The following is a 19,709-nucleotide window of genomic DNA, read 5'->3' as shown; positions in this document are numbered from 1 at the left end:
CATTCAAAACCAGTATTTTAATAATAAAATAGAAAACTGTTGTCTGTGCTGCCAAGCACCCATCAGATGAAATGCCAACACATGCCTCATTAATCATATCAGAATACATACTGAAGAAAATCTGTCACATGATAAATGTCTTCTCCTTTGAAAATAAACGTCTAGTTTTCTTTAGCATTCATCAACCAGCAACCAGTAACTTTGCAGATTATCAGTAAAATATCATGAAGAAATTTCCTAATTGACTCTGCTGATTTTGATTAAAAAAACTCCTCTAATTACCTGTCTACAAAGATGGTTATCTTGCCCACTACGGGTTTCTTCCCTTTCTTCAATCAGTACCTATTTTTACTCAGAATGGGAAGCAGTTTATAGCTGAATTAATAAACTGAACTTTAACCCAAGTGCTCCAATGCCTTTCCATTAAGAACAGGTGGAGTAGGAATGGTCCAGATCCACTCAATCAAACAATGTCATTTATCAGGACATCACTTGCCCTCTGGAATTGCATCCCCTTGGATATCTCTATGTCTTTTGCCTGACACCCATCCAAATATTTCTGAAAACCTGGCTTTCCTCCCCATGACTGGGCTAAGCTACTATCTATATTACATTGATTTTTTTGTTCTCATTTATTGAATTTGTCTTTTTCCAAAAGTACAGGTTCTTTTTCTTTTCTTTTTCATTTTATTGCTCCTACTTTTGAAACATAAGCCACCCACAGCCATCTTGGGTCAAGCAGCCTCTAAGTCCATCTCCATCTTAGATTACTGTAATGTAATTGACATGGATCTGCCTTGTAAATTGGTCCACAAAGTTCAGACAGACTAGAATGCAACACATAACATTTTCTTAATTACCAGGATATCAAATCCTGCATTTTTCTGTTTCTGGCTTCCTGATTGGACCTCCTTTGTCTTCAATCAATACCTAAACTACACAATCATAAACCTTATTCCATCATCATTTATATTGTCTAGGGCAGGGGTCAGCAACCTGAAACAGTGAAAGAGCCACTCGGAACCGGTTCTCTCACAAAAGTAAAAAACTGGGAGCTGCAAAGGACGTGCATGCGCATGCATGCGCAAAACAACAGGCTTGATTGACAGAACAGTGGAGCCTAAGGGGAGACATGCAGCCGCCCTGCCCCCTCTGGTCTCATTCACTCGCCTTTGCTTGGAAAAGCTTCTCTCGCTCTCATTCACTCATGTTTTGTTTGCAAAAGCTTCTCTCTCACTCTCTCATTACCTCAACTTTGCTCTAAAAAGCCTCTTTCACACACTCATTCACTTACACTGCTCAAAAAACGTTTCTCTCTCACTCATTCACTCACCAACTCAAAAGGCCAGCCACGGCACCTCCATTGACTTCCATGGGGACGCTTGGCAATTAAAACCACTCCTGCTACTCCTTCTACTGCTAACTTTTTCACTTGGTGCTTGGTTCCGATTTAACCTGAGAATCCCTGGATGTCACTGCTGATCTCGCGCTCCTTACAGTCTCCCTCTCTTTGTTTCAGCTTGCTTTCTGCATTTGGGATGAAGACTCGAGAGAGGGAAACTGTAAGGAGCGCGAGATCAGCCCGTGCGGAGAAACACCGAATCTCGAGTCTTCATTCCAAATGCTTGCCTTCTGCATTGCAAGCAACTGGGACAGCTCAGCAGAGAGAATGGGCATTTCTCCGCGCCCACTGATCAGCGCGTGTGGAGAAACGCAGATTCCCTGTGCGCCCTTGCAAGATATGAAGGTGCTCCAGGGAAGTAACTGGGATGGCTCAGCAGAGGGAATGGGTGTTTCTCCACGCCCGCTGATCAGCGCGTGTGGAGAAACGTGGATTCCCTGTGTGCCCTTGCAAAATATGAAGGTGCTCCAGGGAAGTAACTGGGATGGCTCAGCAGAGGGAATGGGTGTTTCTCCGCGCCCGCTGATCAGCGCGTGCAGAGAAATGCTGAATCTTGTGTCTTCTTTCCAAATTCTTGCCTTTTGCAACACAAGCAACTGGGACGGCTCAGCAGAGGCAATGGGCATTTCTCCGTGCCCACTGATCAGCGCGTGTGGAGAAACGCAGATTCCCTGTGCGCCCTTGCAAGATATGAAGGTGCTCCAGGGAAGTAACTGGGATGGCTCAGCAGAGAGAATGGGTGTTTCTCCACGCCCGCTAATGAGCGGGCGCGGAGAAACCAAATCTTGTTTCTTCGTTCCAAATGCAGAAAGCAAACTGAAACAAAGAGAAGGAGACTGCACTGGGTGGCCTCAACAGCAGCCGCCACCGCTGGAGCGATTGCCTGCTCCTTGGAGCTCACTGCTGCCATGAGAGCCGGCACGGGGATTTGTTTCTGCGGGGGAGGCGGAGGCTGACGGAGATGCGGCAGAACTCCAGCATCTCTCTCTCGCCGCCGCCTCCACCGCTACTGTCATTGGCTTCCGCTAAGGCCGAACCTGGGCAGCCTCCTCCACCCCCAGCAATGACATCCGGGGATTCTCAGGTTAAATCGGAACCAAGCACCAAGTGAAAAAGTTAGCAGTAGAAGGAGTAGCAGGAGTGGTTTTAATTGCCAGGCAAGCAGAGGAAATCTGCCCGGCCTCCCCTCCAGCCCCGAGCTGCACCTCTGCCTCGCGCGTTTGTTCAGGCTCCGCTTGCCTGACAAGGGGGAGAAATCTGCCCGGCCTCCCCTCCGGCCCCGAGCTGCACCTCTGCCTCGCGCGCACATTTGTTCAGGCTCCGCTTGCCTGGCAAGGGGGAGAAATCTGCCAGGCCTCCCGTCCGGCCCCGAGCTGCACCTCTGCCTCGCGCGCACGTTTGTTCAGGCTCCGCTTGCCTGGCAAGGGGGAGAAATCTGCCCGGCCTCCCCTCCGGCCCCGAGCTGCACCTCTGCCTTGCGCACGTGTTTGTTCAGGCTCCGTTTGCCTGGCAAGGGGGAGAAATCTGCCCGGCCTCCCCTCCGGCCCCGAGCAGCCCCTCTGCCTCGCGCGCACGTTTGTTCAGGCTCCGCTTGCCTGGCAAAGGGGACAAATCTGCCTGGCCTCCCCTCCGGCCCCAAGCAGCACCTCTGCCTCGCGTGCGCAGTCAGCCTACGTGTCCCCCCACACCCCATCTGACCAACCTACACACCTTTTTTCCAGCAGTCCTCCATCTCTTCTTCTGCTGCCACCACGTGCAGTCTGAAGAAGAGGTTTGTGGACAATCCCACAAACCAAAGAAGTTCAGCCAATTAATTCGCAAGATTTTTTTTTGTGAGAAATTTGAATTGATTGGTTTAACTTTTTTTTCAGACTGCACATGGCGGAGGACTGGGAGCCGCAGGAGACGGCTGAAAGAGCTGCATGCGGCTCCGGAGCCGCGGGTTGCCGACCCGTGGTGTAGGGTTTGTTAAGAAGCAGTTCCAAAATTTTTATGAAAGTCCAAAATAATGTGGGTTCCATCCAGTGGTGGGATTCAAAAATGTGAACAACCAGTTGGTTCTCTGTGTGGATGCTGCTTCTGGAAGTCCATTCTGGGCATGGGCAACAAAAAATTAGCTACCGGTTCTGCCGAAGTGGTGCAAACCTGCTGAATCCCACCACTGGTACCATCATATATGAAGAATCTGTGCCAGTTTGGAAGTAGGTCCAGGCCTCTGTGATTGCATGATATTAGCAGCGTTTGATATTAAGCCAATTTATATCTGGTTCAGCTGTGGTATATGGAAAATTTGAGCAAAGCTAGTATTTCCTTTATCAATGCTCTAAAATTCTGAACTTGTAAGTAATCTGGTGTTTCCACTGATGGGATCTTGTCTTATCCTGGTTCCTCACTTCACAGGAATTATTACTCTCCCCACTCCAGCCAATCCTTTCAGAATACATCTCCCTAGAACTTCCTTTGCAAAGTAGTTGCTAGAAAAAAGACAACAAGTCACAGCTATCTGAAAATAAAAAAGATGGAACACTTGTGCATTTTACCCCTAGAGACTTACCTAGAACATCAGAATAGTTGCTTGAGAAAAGCTGCAAGGATCTGAAACTATCAAAACAGCCAGCATAAACACCATCTCAGCTTTGCTACGCAGAAGCAAGCAACCACAATTACAGCTAGTTCTTGTTTACTGACTGCCTCATTTAACAATTGTTTGAAATTAACGATGGTAAGTTAGTACATCCTTCAGTCATATGATTATCATTTGCATGTTCCCCAACTGGCTTGCAACAAGCAAAGTTTATGAAAAGCATGGAAGCAAAATAAGTTATGGTCATCTGATGACATGATTAGAGACTGCTATAGACAAGTGCTATAGACAAGTGATTTTTCACTTATGACTGCAATATTTACCAATAGAATTGTCAAGTCCCACTTCAATCACTAAGCAACAGCTACCTGTATATAATGTATATTGTTAACAAAAAGTGTAAAATTGCAAAAATGCTGACATGGCTTTGTAGGTTACACTGGCTTTGAAAAAGAAGAAAAGTACCTTTGCAGCCAAGTTAGTTTTCTTCATAACAACCTGGCCAATATATATAATAGTCTGAAAATGGGTTAAATATGACACAAAGTTTGTGGAGAAGTTTTAAGATTGCCTGAAACTTTTTGAAGTATGTGAGTTCAGCAATCTCTCACTCAAAGGTGCTGTTGAAATTGAGACAGTACCTGTTAAAGCAGAGATTTGATTGACAAGATACTTGTAGCTTGAGTCATACATAACTTGCATTTGCATAACAAAGCTGTCTTTCCCTCCCTTATCTCATCCCTATTTAAATCTTATATCAATCTAGTTGCTCTATGCATGTGATAAAGTGAGCTACAGATAATGAAAGTTATGGGTTCTTTTAATAAAATGTGTTATTTGTAAAAGCTACTACTAGGCTCCTTATGATGTATGTGGTTGCTGATTTTCTCAAAGAACTCTTAAAAGATCAGTGAGGCAGAACTTTGCAGAAATCTTGCCAACTGTTCTTTAGTAAGCCTTAGTCATTTTTCTACAATAAAATCAGTATTTGTGTGGGAATCAAAATATAGCAGTAATTCTAAAAAAGCAGAATAATATGAACACTATATAAGGTAAAGGTAAAGGTTCCCCCACACATGCGTGCTACTCGTTTCCAACTCTAGGGGCCGGTGCTCATCTCCATTTCAAAGCCGAAGAGCCAGCGCTTGTCCGAGGACGTCTCCGTGGTCATGTGGCCAGCATGACTAGATGCCAAAGGCGCACGGAACGCTGTTACCTTCCCACCGTAGTGGTTCCTATTTTTCTACTTGCATTTTTACGTGCTTTCGAACTGCTAGGTTGGCAGAAGCTGGGACAAGTAACAGGCGCTCACTCTGTTACGTGGCACTCGGGATTTGACCCGCCAAACTGCTGACCTTCTGATCGACAAGCTCAGCGTCCTAACCCACTGAGCTACCGCGTCCCTGAACACTATATAGTACTAGTAATATTCTGTTACATAGATGTAAAATAAAATTTATCCCTTGAGAAATAACATTAAAACTCAGCATGAAATATGACTCTCCTCTAATTGTTAGAAGAAAAAGGCATATAAAATTCCAAGCTCTCAAACATACCTTTGAAGTACAAGAGATTCCTTAACCTTGAGTAAGATACTGCTTTTTTCATAAAACAGTCTAAAAAGGAACATTCAAATCAAAAACAGTTCTAAGAATAAGAGCTCCTCAAACTAGTTTATACATGTGTGGGGGTCTTTATATCTTGTATAGACAGATATTTGTGATCTATTATTTCTGATAATTTCAGATAATTGATTCTGATAATTGTTTAGATACCTTTGTGTTTTCATCCAATAGCACCTTTGCTGTATGAGCGCCAAGTCCCTTTGAAGGTGAACTTTTCTGTATTTCAGTCTGTTCAGTCTGTTCAGTCATCTGTGACTGTATTAACATTTCAAGTTGTTGCTTCAAATCAGCCAATTTTTCACGTACAGCAATAACTCTAAAAGAATATAATATGAACACTATACAATACAATTATAGTGATATTGTACATGGCTAAGCTGTATGGGTAAGTTGTCACCTTGAATAATAAGATTAAGATGGGAAGATTTTTGTTGTAGATGCTACCATTTAAACTTGGAGAGAAAACTTTTAAATATTATCTGTTATAATGCTTCTGCAAGAGAATTCAACATGGTTGCAGCCTGATATATAGACACAGTTTGAAAATACAGATAATGAGGTCTATATACAGATGTACACAGACTGTATACAGATATATACTGTCTGTATACAGATAATGATGTGGAATAGAAATATTAATATTCCAGAATATAAGAAGCAAGTGACAGAAAAGTCAGAGAAGGAGGAAGAGAAGCAGAAATTCAAGAGGAAATACTGGGTGTAGGACAAGAAAATGGAGATGAAAAGGCCATCACATAGAACAGCGATTGTCATCAGCTGGGTGTGGAGAGTGTAACAAGGGATACAGTACAGTATTCTGCCTGTGAATGGATGCATAAATGTGACATAACAGAGCAGCAAAATATATAGGCAATGATAGATCAGTACCTCAAGTGAACATATATCTCAGAACCATAGAAGAACCAGATTGCTGGTTCTGGTGGAGAGACAGAAGTTCCCAGATGATGACCCAAATGCTCTAGCATGACCCAAAAGCTTGGAAAAATAAACCTTTGGTCCCGGTGATCGACTCAAATTGAATCTTGAACCAGATTACAACTCAAAGAATGTAAAGACTGCAGTAAACTATTTCTGCTACATATGCTGGAGTGTTCTAATCAGAATGTAATATGGACAGTACAGGTATCTCTGCATAGGCAAGAACTGACAGGTTTATCTCACATAAAACACTTAAACACAGAACAACACCAGCAGGGCCAATTGTATCAAGCCTTTCCCAAATTGCTTCTTTCCTGTTAACATGTTAATCCTGTGGAAACATCTGCTTTATCTGTGTAAATGAAGTCTTTAACCTGCAGAAAAAACAACTTCCACATTGCTGGTGTACCACATAAATACTACATTTGATGGCCATCTAAAACTTTAACATTCTCAGCGTTCTCATATTCTCCATAGCTATTTCTCTAAATTTAAATTGGAAACATCTATAGCACAAATTAGGAAAAATACACAAGAATCTTTTTGTATTATTTTTTACTATTATATAGTCTTAAGTGTAAATTATGTTATCCTATAATTTTCTGACAACTTGGATTATGTTTAATATTAAAAATATGAGTATTTCAGATTTTTCTGCTGGAATTATTTCTTCAGCAGACTTTCTGCAGATAAATGATCCTGGTTTTATCGATGCTACCAGTACTTTCTCATTTCTTATTTGATAAATGTCATCTTCTGACATTTGATCTCCAGACTAATTTACTTATTCATTACTTCTAAATTCCCCAATGAAACACCACAGATGTTTCTTCAGTATGAATTGGCTGTAATCCAAAAGCTTATGATTAGTATTCTTTAGATAAAAGTGCTGAATTCCCACTTTCCCCTCATACCACCCTAAAACCCGCCCTTGATGATCAGATAACATACCTTGGGGCACTGGCAAAGTAGCTGGGGGAGAAATAGCAATTACAACCCATGGAGAATGTGCCATATATGTGCTCTTGCCCAGCAGAGGTTAGTTGATTTTGTTACTGCTTTTGAACTTTGATAAATGGCTGTTTTGAAGATGCTTGTTAATCTTGACCACAAAATATCAACAAGGCACATATTTTGTATGAAATAAAACATACAAGAAACAAAACAAATTAAATTACCTGTTCAGTGGGATCCACAAATAACCACAGTATATGTTGGCTGAATTGAAAGAACTGATATTGATAATTTTGACAGCTTTTGTATTATAAGCAAAAATGAACAAAACCTGCACAAAGGAGAAATATTTGATTAATATTATTGTTGAAATTGCATGTTTAATAACAACACAGCATGGTTTAAATATATTTGTTACCCTTCTGATCCATATATAGTAATATATTAAAATTTAAAGGAAATGTGCATATAGCTTTATGCTTATCTGATTGCCCATCCAACAACTTCTGCTGGATCATATGTTAATGATCAAAATGATATCAACTACTCGTTATTCAGCAGAGCACCAGAGGGAAGGATGAGAAACATCCTTGGAAACTGATCAAAGAGAGACGCAAGTTGGAATTAAGGAGAAACTTCCTGACAGTGAGGACAATTAACCAGTGGAACAGCTTGCTTCCAGAAGTTCTGAATGTTCCAACACTGGAAGTTTTTAAGAAGAGACTAGACAGTCACATGTCTGAGATGGTATAGGTCAGACGTGTCAAACACAAGGCCCGGGGGCCAGATCCGGCCCACGAAGTGGTTTCATGTGGCCCGCGAAGCCATCCTGGAAACAGTGAGGGAACGGCCCCCACTGCCTTGGCCCTGGCCCAGAGACCCTCCTTCTGCCAGAGACCCTCAGATCTGTCCACTCCAGCCCAGGCCCCCATAGGCACCCTTGATGCGAAAAATGTAGAGCTGGCCACGCCTACCCAGTAGGCCATATGCACTCTATCCACGCCCACCCAGTAGGCCACACCCACCCAGGCCACACCCACCCGGCCCCCTGAGGGCAACCGCAATGCTGATGCGGCCCTCAATGAAATTGAGTTTGACACCCCTGGTATAGGTTCTCCTGCTTAAGCAGGGGGCTGGAATAGAAGACCTCCAAGGTCCCTTCCAACTCTATTCTATTCTACTCTCAAGTCTCTGACCCATTAACCCATTCAGATAATATTATGGCAAGTGGAAAAGGCCTAAGCTTCAAATCTCCTGAGAAATCTGGCATCCTGCTTGAATAACTTTTTTCCCTTAGTTGTTTGCTTGCTTGCTTGCTTGTTGTAATTTTTTCTTTTAATCAATTTTATCTGTAATAGAAAAATAATGTGAACCATGCATCATATACATGGACACTATAGGCATGTTGAATATATTTGCCACCTTGACTTATTAGTAAAAATAATAAAGGTGGGATATAAATAAACAAATAAACATAGTATGTATGCACAGTAGTCCTTTATATTTTATATTAGATGAAAAAATAAACAATTCAGAACAACCACGTCGATATGGAAGAATAAAGAGACAACCCACTAGATCTACAAGTCCTCCCCAAAAAATGGTGCCCGTATGGTTTTGCCAATATCAATTAATATACATGATATTACAAGGAGATTGTTTCGATGACCCAAAAACAAGGACATGGAAGATGATTTGGCAAAGGAAAAAAGCCAGAATAAGACTCAAGAAGAATGGAGTTTCGACCATCTTATTGAAATCTAAAACAGAATGTACTTAAATAGATAAGATGTGCATGTTGAACACACGACATTGTTATGAACTGAGATAAAGAAAAAAATTTGGTCATTAAAATTTAGCAGTATAAATACTAATAGCCAATTTGAATATTGACTTGTGCAAAAAGGTCATGTAAAGGTGAATAATGTAGATAAGCTAAAAACTTCTTGTTGAAAGAAATAGGTCTATATGGAACATTAAAAACAAAAATTATTAGTTTAAGCAAGAGATAATAGATACAAAGAGGAAGAGAGAGGAAGTATTAAATACTGAAATAAAAAGAAATTTTGATTACTACTTAAAAAAACCCTAAAAACTAGCAAAAATGAAGGATATCATTTTGTATCCTTAATTTGTTGACATAGAGGGTGAGAAGTAGACGGGATGTGTATTTTGAATATTAGACTTTATGAGTAATGGTGATAGATGAATTGGGAGTATATTAAAAATCTTGGGAATGATAAATATCAAACATTAAACGTAAATGTTAGTGGAAATCAAAACTGAAAAATCTATTAGGTCATTGATTGTCTAAAACAGGGGTGTCAAACTGCTGGCCCGCAGGCCAGACGAGTCATCCCAAAACTGCACCCACCCCATTGCTGGCTATGGAGAAAAAGCTTCGATCGTTGCACGACATGATGTGACGGCGCAAATTTGACATGTCTGGTCTAAAAGACTGTATGTTAAAACAACTAGAATATGTGTAAACTAAAAACTATGTATATATGTAAGAAAGTTATTTTCTATGTGATTTATAGGATATAACTTGTCTTTAAATTTACAAATAGACAGTATATATGAAGGGGGAAAAAGAGGAAATGTTTATGGTAGCAATCTGAAATCTGTACTAATGATATCTGTATGTAATTGAATTACTACTACTCAGCCACGTTGGTTTTCAAATATGTGAATGTAACATTAGAATATATATATATATATATATATATATATATATATATATATATATATATATATATATATATATATATATATATATATATATATATATATATATATATATATATATATATATATATATATATATCTTACATATGTTACCATACCATAGTCTCTTCTTCATTTATAAACCTTACATAAGTTACCATACCATAGTCTCTTCTTCATTTGTTGATTTTTCCAAAGAGGGAAGGTACCACTGCACACAAAGTTCCTTCATGGGAGTACAGGTTGCTTTGTTGTCTGAATGCATGTCTATCTCAGAAATAAAAGTACTGGAAATCATTTTCACAGATGATGTTCTTTGAGAAATTCCATATGATCCTAGAGTTCCCTAAAAGTTATATACCCATTTATGAGAATAATTAACTTTAAAATATGTTTAAAACTATGAACTTGCTATGTAATACTTCTAATAATTTGCTACAGAATACTATTATTTTATTACATGTATATACATCCAATATATGCTTATCCTTTAAGTAGTATGGACAACTGTTGGATCTGGCAGAATGAGAGCTGTGACTATAACATAAAGCTTTTGATGTGTCCCTGCACAATAGATAGAGTGCCCTTGTTGAACTTAATATGGATATTAAGGGTACAGATTATTCTGATTGTGTTACTTGAAAAATTATATATTAATACAATCAGATCCTCAAAACAGCTTGTACAAATGTATTTGTTCAATGTGCAGTGTTGCTTATTTTTTACTCATTTTCCACTTACTTTTAACCCAAAATAAAATGAAATAAAAAGACTATTAGAAATGAGATGGTGAAAACAATTTGCTTATTTAAACCTTTCTTATAAGAGAACTAAATATTAAGTTTTGAAATTTGAAACTCAAGAACACCAAGTTTATATCCCGGTGTCAAACTCAATCACATCACGTGATGTATTGTGATGTATTGATATATTTTTTTGCCTTTGTGGAGCTGCAATGAGTGTGGCTTGCATGTGACACATTTAGCCCACAGGCCGCCAGTTTGACACCCCTGGTTTATATCCTTAAACTGGAAATTAATCCATCCAAAGATTGTTTTTCATATCATGAAAACTCACTATATAATTGTAGTGACAGATTTTTGTTTATTCTTTTTATGTATTTTTTCTGTATAATGTTTTTCTTTCCTTAAGGATTTATCTAGTAAACTGTTTACATATCACTCATTTTGCAATATTTTATGTAAGTTTGATAATAAAAACTGTTAGAAACAGACTTCAGGCATTTAAAATACAATCTATATAAAAAGTATTATTTCATATTCTGTCCCCTGTTTAGATAGGAAAGCAATCCTAAATGTCAAAATGTTTTTTCCCTACCTTCCCCAAAGAAAAAATGGTAAAAGATAGATTTTATTTATTAATCAAATGTATATAACCACCCATCTCATCAGTTTAAGAATTTACATGATATTGCTCAAATAATAGATTAAAACTTCAGAGGACAGGCAAATGACATCATAATCTTACATCTAAAAAAAAATAATTATATTTTCTTTTATATTGTAAATATTTTATTATTTATTGTAATGGTTCTTTAATATTTAATAAAACCTATTTCTACTCTGATGCCAAAAGAACCAAAACAAAACCCTTTTGGCAGCTTATGTAGAGTAAATAATATAATCATTTTATTAGGTATCTTACATATTTTACAGATGAATGGAATATTAATATGTATCAATGCATTTTAAAGTTATGATTAAATCTCAAGTTACCTTTCCAATTGCAGTCAGGCTAAAGAAAGGCTTCTCCAAGCCATACAGCTGTTTTGAAGGTTCTTGAAGACAACAGCCAGAATAAATGGGCAAATGATTTTTTAAGAAAGAATGAAGTTTTGCCAAACGCAGGGCTACTGTTGTGTCAAACACTGAGGTATACAGCACATCTTCTTTAACAAATAAGCCTTTTCCTGCTTTTGGGACAGCTGTGGAAAATAAGAACAGTACAGGTATGTATATATATATGTATGCATGCATGCATGCATGCATGCATGTATGTATGTAATTTATTTAGCTGGAATTCTATAGCAATATGTACGGCCTATTATAAAAATTATAAAATAGCTCACCTGCATTTCAAAGCAGAATTTTTGAGACATTACTAATCATGAGGAATAAATCAAAGTAAACATTTTTCTATAATATCTCACATAAATTATAGAGTATACTTCAGGTAACTGTCAGGCTTGGCAACAGTTTTTCTCAGATTTTGGGACATTCACCCTCTCCTTATTTAGTGACCAAGTCCCATTTCAGACCTGACTGAGAGACAGAATAAGACACTGCAAAAATCACTGGTTGCTGCTGGGTCATTCAAATAAAATTCTCTCATATAACTATACTAGTGTTACTCTCACTCTGGCATGTGTTGAAAATTGGTTGTAAATGCATACATTGTCAGAAAATGAATTTTATTACGACTGTATTTGAAAATGGCTGTTAATTGAAGATAGTTGCTAAAAGGAGTTCTTACATTTTAGTGAAGACTGTTCCACAGCATTATCAAGAAATGCTAGACCAAGAGTGTCCAGACTGCAGCCCACTGCAACATGCTGTCCTGGACAGCTAGGAATGCATCCCCACGAGATCCTAAATTTTTAACATTATAGTGTGGTTTATATCCATTAACTATATTATATGTCTTATATGTGGCCCAAGACTATTCTTCATCACTCAATGAGGTCCAGTCAATCCAAAATTTGGACATCCATGTGCTAGACATTGTACTCAGAAGGTTAATACCTTTCTCATGCAAAATATCAATTCTACATTGAGTTAAAACATTGCCCAATACTACTACCACTGCTACTCCATTTGTACTACTTAAGTAATTTAAGTCTAAAGCCTGCAAGCAGGTCAAAAATAGAGGGGAATTGCATGATTTCCTACGGTAAATCTTTTACAAAATTGCGTTTTTAAAATGAAATACTAGTTTCCTTTGTGTAATTTATCAAAATACTGATGCCGGAACATGGGTATACTATTTTATAGAAACAATGGACTTGGTTGCAGCACAATATTAAATATCTAAGATATATTACTTCTTCAACAAAGCAGAGCTTCCTACCAGCCAGTGGACTCAGGTTCAAAAACCTGGTTAAGTATGTATGGTAGCGTAGTACATGAAGCCAAGGTATTTCCAGTTTGCCTTGGCTTTCTTTAGAAGTGATTCTTTCAACTCCATCGATTTCTGATTTTGTCTCTTGTACAGAACACACCACGGGAATTTTATAAGTAACTTCATATTTTCCTAGAGTATGAAATATTAACAAAAATTAAATGAAACAATGTAACTAAGCAATAAATTTTAAGGAGTTATACCATGCTAAATTTAGCAATAGAATTAACTATAATACATAGGTATAGAGCACTCTGGACAGAGGTACAGAGCTGTAATACAGAGATGTAATACACAGGTAGTTAGGGATTATTTTCTTCAATGGCTAAGTGTACAAGTATATTTTTGACTCATTGTTTATCTAATTTTAGGACTTATGTGGAGAACAGATCATGTTTTAGATCACTTTTTTGCAGAATATTAAAACTTCATAAGGATCCTCAAAGTTTTAAGCCCCATTGTCTCTGTTCCGGTAAGCATATTTTGGATAACTTACCAGTGCTACCCAATAATTCTCTGCCAATAGTAAAGGCTTTCATTATTACATGGCTATCTTATGGTTATTGACTAATCTGGTTTCAGGCCATTTCCTTTTGATCTTTCCAGATTTAACTGTCTAAATCCTGTATTTTGTAATACACACAAACCAATACCTTTATTGCATTTTAAGCAACAAAGTGACTTTTTTCTCTAACTTTAATAGTAGAGCCTCTCATTTGCTATATATTTTAATGATTGCTTTATTTCACCAACTGATAGCATTGTGAAGCAACTTTTTACTGAAATGCATTATGAACAAACATTTGTGAAGTTTGGGATCAAGAGCATAATAGCTTATTACCTGTACCATTTAACAATAGTTATATAGAGATAACTAGCAAATTAATTATCTCAGCCAGAAATATATTGCAATATTTACAAACAATATAATTGAAATTAAATTCGTATGGATTCATTTAGGACTATAAGAGGCAAATTTTTTATCTTACTATTTAAAAACAAGAAAAATACCTATTTTTTTGTCACTGTGGCTTTTCTTTTTTCTCTGTCACCTAAAATGGATAGTCATGAACACTCTAATTTTATACTATATCAACATTTAGACCATGTAACAATATAATATGAAAAAGCAAATACCAGACAAAAAATCTTTGTAAGAAGAACTGAGATCCAGAAGAGCAAATTCAGGCATAATTTGTTGCACTCTTTGTCTCATGTGATACAATTTAACAGCCTTTCTTCCAATTAATTGCTGGGAAGTCAGAATTGCTTCACTGACCTAGATTTAAAATAGTAGGCTTAAAACTAGAAACATATAAAAATTACCATACTATACTAATTAATCTTCTCATCAGAGTCAAAGGTTGAGGTGAACAGTCACTGTTAAACATACTACAGCGATACAAAAAGGAACCCTGATTCTATACTGAAGAGAAGCCTTGAAATATTTAAAATTTGCAAATGTTAATTAGTAAATGAACCTTTAAAATGTTAAATTGTAGATATCCTAGACTCCCAAAAGACCTTTTTTGATTCCTATATTAAAAGTTACAAAGTTCTCCCTTCCTGTCTCTAGTGATAACATTTCTGCAATTGTAAAATCTGCTTTCCTCTGCCTGCAAAAGACCTTTTTGATTCCCATATTAAAAGTTTTAACACTTCTGCCTTCCCCCCGTCTGCAATTGTAAGGTCACATTCCTGCATCACATTCCTGCCTCTGGTGATTCTTCATTTATAACAAGACTTGTTTCATGTAATTGCCCATGCCTCAAGATATGGCTTCCTGTCTCCTGTAACTGTCTCTGCTTCAAGATTATGTCTTTCAAGTCATGTCTTCCTGTGATAACCTTTGTCTTCCCTGTTAGCATTCGTATATGGTCCCTGTCTCCTGCAATTATCCCTGCCTCAAGTTATGTCTTCCTATGATAATCCTTGTCAACTTTGTTAACATTTGTATAAGATAGCTATGCATTATTGTTTCCTGTAATGACCTTTGCCCTCTTCATTAGCAGTTCTCTGTTAGCATAAACTATGTTTTATTGTTTCCTGTGATGACTTTTGCTCTCTTCATTAGCAGTTGTATACAATGAGTTATGTTTTCCTTTGACCTTCCTCATGAGTGTGTTTCCCCCTCCCTGATGAAACAGCCTAATAAAGAGAGGGTGTGCGAAGCTGTTCGGGGGCAGACCATCCACCCCGGGCACTTTGTGCTCTCTCACCTTGAACAAACTTGTGTTGGTGCCTCAGTTTGTCCTAGGACTTTGTCTCTGAGCTATCGCAGTTCCCAAGTGTGACCGTTGGAACGTCCGGCACACTGGGTCGGTGGCAAAGGGCAAGATCCTTCCATATTCAAGGTGTTCACCCTTGCGAGGGTCCCTCTAAATTCTCACCCCTGTCACGGGGCTCTAAGAGTTGAGGCCAGAACCCTGATCAGTCACTTAGCGCAACATTAAATAATTTTAACAGCAATATTGCTGAAATCAGCCATTATGATTTCATAAGTTTCAACAGATAACTTAATGATACAAAAATAATCTTAAAGTTAAAATTACAAAGCTTGTCTAATAAAGGTAATCCTCATTTAGTGACTACTACTGAGACCAGAAACTAAGTTGTTAAGCAAAACTAAGTAAAACAGTGATTGTGTTTACAATCTTATTTTAGCTTTGCTTTGCTTTACAGATCTGTGAAGTCACAAATTTGAGGTTCTGTTGTAAAATTACTTTTCCATCACTGTGAACCATTGCTAAACAAGGACTACCTGCATATAAAAGATACGAAAAACTGCCATTATATCCTTCCTTTATTCCTTCCAATGTAAAATATAAATGTGTGGGGGAAAATAAGTGGAGATAAATCAGGTTTAACAAAAAGCACCACAAACCTGTGCAGCACTTCTTACAGCAATCCAGGCTTGTACTCTGTACATTTCAAGAACGGTAATTTCCGTAGTTGGAAGTCTGTTATTAAACTGAATGTAACAAAGATTGATTCAGGTTGGAACAAAATGACAGATTATGAGAAAAAGCATCTATGTACATTTAAAAAATTATACCACCAGAAAAACTTCTGAAATGCTATGAAAAAAACAATTAACCTTAATGGAAACATATATATCTAGTCTGAAACATTCATTGATTTACTCAAATGTAAGTGTGTAGAAAATTACTTCTTAATGGTTTATGCTCTTTTTCCTTATTCTTTGTCCCTTAAGTGGAACAGCAATTTTGTTTGCTTGTTTCAGAAAGGTACCTGATATTCGTTCAGTTCCCAGCAGTTTCAATACAGAACAAGCACTCTAAAACTCTGGCTAAGGTTCCTCAGTATGGTGCTGATAAGTGCTATTGTATCTGCAAACACTTTCCCCAAGGTCTCTTTCTCACCTGATGTTAATTTTTTAAAATTCTTTTCATTTTAAAAAAAAAACAAAATCAGCATGCTGCAAACTGAAAGATGAGCATCAATTTTATTTTTGAGAAGGCCTCTGAGATCAAAAGCCTTCTCAGAATTTAAAAATGTTAAATAGATGGAACACAATGCTTCAGTAATAAGTATGCTTGCATGTTTACTCCAAATAAAATGACAAGCCAGTGATATAGAGCAACTGGGATGGAGAAAGAATAATAATATATTACATATTTCAAGGAAGTTACAAATTTTCCAAAGTGTCCTAGGCATTAAATAATATACTTCTTTAAATATTCAACCACTAATCTCATTTAATATAATAAAAAACAACTTTGTTCTCCTGTTGAATCACTACGCTCCTGTTGAAATGTTGTATATATTATTTTATTAACCTATTGGGCCAATTCATCAGCTATTTTACCCATGGCAAGCGAGGGATTTTTTGTACTTTTTGCCTGCCACCCAGTAGTTGTCTGGATTTGTGAAGCCAAAAAACATGAGCAGTTCAGCAATTATGTTGAAGAACTGGTATTTGAGAAAGGGAGTTAACTGTGGTGCTGCAGACACAACTTAGCTTACCTGAAGCAACCCAGTTTGATGATAATAACAATATTTTATTAGAAAGCAAACAATAAAAAGGTGAACACTAGGCTCCCAGAAAAGCATTGAAAGCTTGTTGAGCAGCCCTGAGCAAAGGCAAAATGTTTTAGGTAGACCCCTCTGGGCAATCTTTTATTATTTTTCCCTTCCTACTAGGTCAACATGCTATCCATACTATCTCTGAGATGTGATTGGTGAATAGAAACAATATAATTTACTGGGCCACAAGTTCTTCACTGATTCTTCCCTTTTGTCATTCTGGGTCAATTTAGCTTCCTGTGAATATTTTCACGAGGGCACTTTAAACAGTTCACTTGAGGAAGGGAGTTGGGGGAATGTCAGATTGGTAATGAATGCAACTTAAAGGTGTAGGGTATAGAAAGACTCAAGTATTTTTATTTAGTTTCAATTACTTGTTGTTGGTGTTTAGCCAATCACAGTCTTGTTTATCTTTGCATTAGATAACCCAGGGCTTTTTTTGTCACAGAACGCACGGAACGGCATTCCGGCACCTTTTTTCAATGGAATTTGTGGAACTAAAAAAAGTTCAGTCAGACCTTCCAAATTCTTGTGAGAAAAAAAAAAGATCTCACAAGGAGTTGGAAGGTCTGACTGAACTTTTTTTAGTCCCACAAACTCCATTTTCCTACAGCAGAAGAGAAGCACGCCAGAGCTGGAAAGCAGGTTAGCAAAGAAATGCTTTCGGGAAGAGGGAGGAGCTGCACCGGGAGGAGAAGTGGCAGGAAACAGGGCTGCCATTTCCAGAAGGGAGAAGGGAGACGTGGGGCAATGCAGGGCAACAAACAAGTGCTGTTCTCTGCTCTGCATCCCTGCACAGAGCTGCTGTGTTCTCCGTTCTCTGGGAGACAGACAACAAAGGACTGGTGGAGGCGGCAGGGAAGGCTTGTGCCACCCGGTCACGGCACAAGCCATGGGAGAGTTGGCAGAGGATAAGGAGGCAGCTACGCCCGGGCAAGTGATCTGCGGGGCAAAGCTTAAAAAAAACCCTTCCAATGGTACACAGCAGCAGCTGAGCCGTTCACTTTCACTCCCCCTTGGCTCTGAAACGGCGGAGGGGGAATGGGCCTACCCCACTCATCCCATCCACCTTAGTATGGCAGTTCAGCTCAGGAGGGGAGTGAAAGGTTGCCAATCAAGGAATGGCCTGGGGTGTGTGTGAGTTCCAGCATCTTTTTTCTTACACTGAAAATGATACATTTACAAATAGAGTGGCTTCAGAAGGAGAGTTCTGGTCTCTTTTGCAGCCAAAGGAAGACAGAGGAATGTCAGGGACCTGACTGAAGGAGGTGGTTTCACAGAAAACTAGCAGAACCAATTGGAGCTACAAGATCTGCTGGCATGGAGCAGATCATTTCAAGCCACTTCTGCAATGCCCATTTATACACGTCATCTTGATGTGGGATATTCAGGAAAATATCATTTCCAAAGTGTAGCATTCCAACTATTCTTGAGCTGGCTGAGTTGTGGGAAGGGACAGATAAAGGCAGAGGCCTGCAGATATATGCTCAGAGACTTATTAATGGGTTGTCCTCACACAAGGCACAGAAGCTCTGTGAATTTGCGCTTAGATACTCCACATCAATATTCCAGGGATCAGCATAATGCAGTTCTTTTCAAGATGAGGTCCTTTTGGAGGGTCCACAAAGTGAATTAAATAAATATTTTAACATTTTGCAGTTTTAATTTCTAATACAGTATATATTAATTTAACCACATAAATCAAAGCTTCTTGAAGTCATCAATCATTTTCAAAAATATAAAGTGGTCCTGAAACCAAAAAAGTTGAGAACTGCAGGGTATTTAGCAACCACAACTGGGAAAAGCAACTGGATTGTTAAATGGAGCAGACACTAGGATTGGTCGCATATTTACTTTTTCTCACCATTGTAAATGTGAACAATTACTTAACAAGGACTGTGGTACATATAACATTGATTCTTATACAATAATGGTAGGATTTCAATCATATTATCTCACTCACTTAAATTTTTGAGCCCTCCCATCAATTCAACTTCATGCAAACCAGATGCAGGAATGTTGCACAAAGCAATAACAATGCCTCTATATTCAGGCATATATCTTTATAGACCAGTAATATAATACTAAACTTGGTGCTTAAATATATGGTTAGTGTTAAAAAGAATTATACATACCCTCTGCTTAAATGTTCTTCCTTTCACAGTACCTGAAGTTGGAGACTCTTCCTTGTTTGTACATAAATAAAAGTAAAGTAGTGCTATCTCCATGTATGATCTTCTTATTAATCTGCAAAAAATAAATAAAAAAGCAAGGAATCCAAACATCTTATGTT

General features: G+C 38.1%; 1 protein-coding gene across 1 annotated transcript in view; it reads right to left on the bottom strand.

The window, feature by feature from the left end:
- CFAP54 (cilia and flagella associated protein 54) overlaps positions 1-19,709 on the bottom strand; it is a gene marked incomplete at both ends in the record, with an annotated part of 158,511 nt that overhangs the window by 6,941 nt on the left and 131,861 nt on the right. The window contains 8 exons of the mRNA XM_081332014.1: positions 5,762-5,927; positions 7,729-7,835; positions 10,395-10,577; positions 11,968-12,176; positions 13,319-13,501; positions 14,507-14,648; positions 16,254-16,340; positions 19,552-19,663. Coding sequence (XP_081188140.1) covers positions 5,762-5,927; positions 7,729-7,835; positions 10,395-10,577; positions 11,968-12,176; positions 13,319-13,501; positions 14,507-14,648; positions 16,254-16,340; positions 19,552-19,663 — 1,189 coding nt within the window. The remainder of the gene's footprint in view (positions 1-5,761; positions 5,928-7,728; positions 7,836-10,394; positions 10,578-11,967; positions 12,177-13,318; positions 13,502-14,506; positions 14,649-16,253; positions 16,341-19,551; positions 19,664-19,709) is intronic.

The sequence above is a fragment of the Vipera berus genome, assembly GCF_964194415.1.
Source record: "Vipera berus genome assembly, chromosome: 6".
NCBI classification, from domain to species: domain Eukaryota; kingdom Metazoa; phylum Chordata; class Lepidosauria; order Squamata; family Viperidae; genus Vipera; species Vipera berus.
This window is presented reverse-complemented; position numbering and strand designations above follow the sequence as displayed.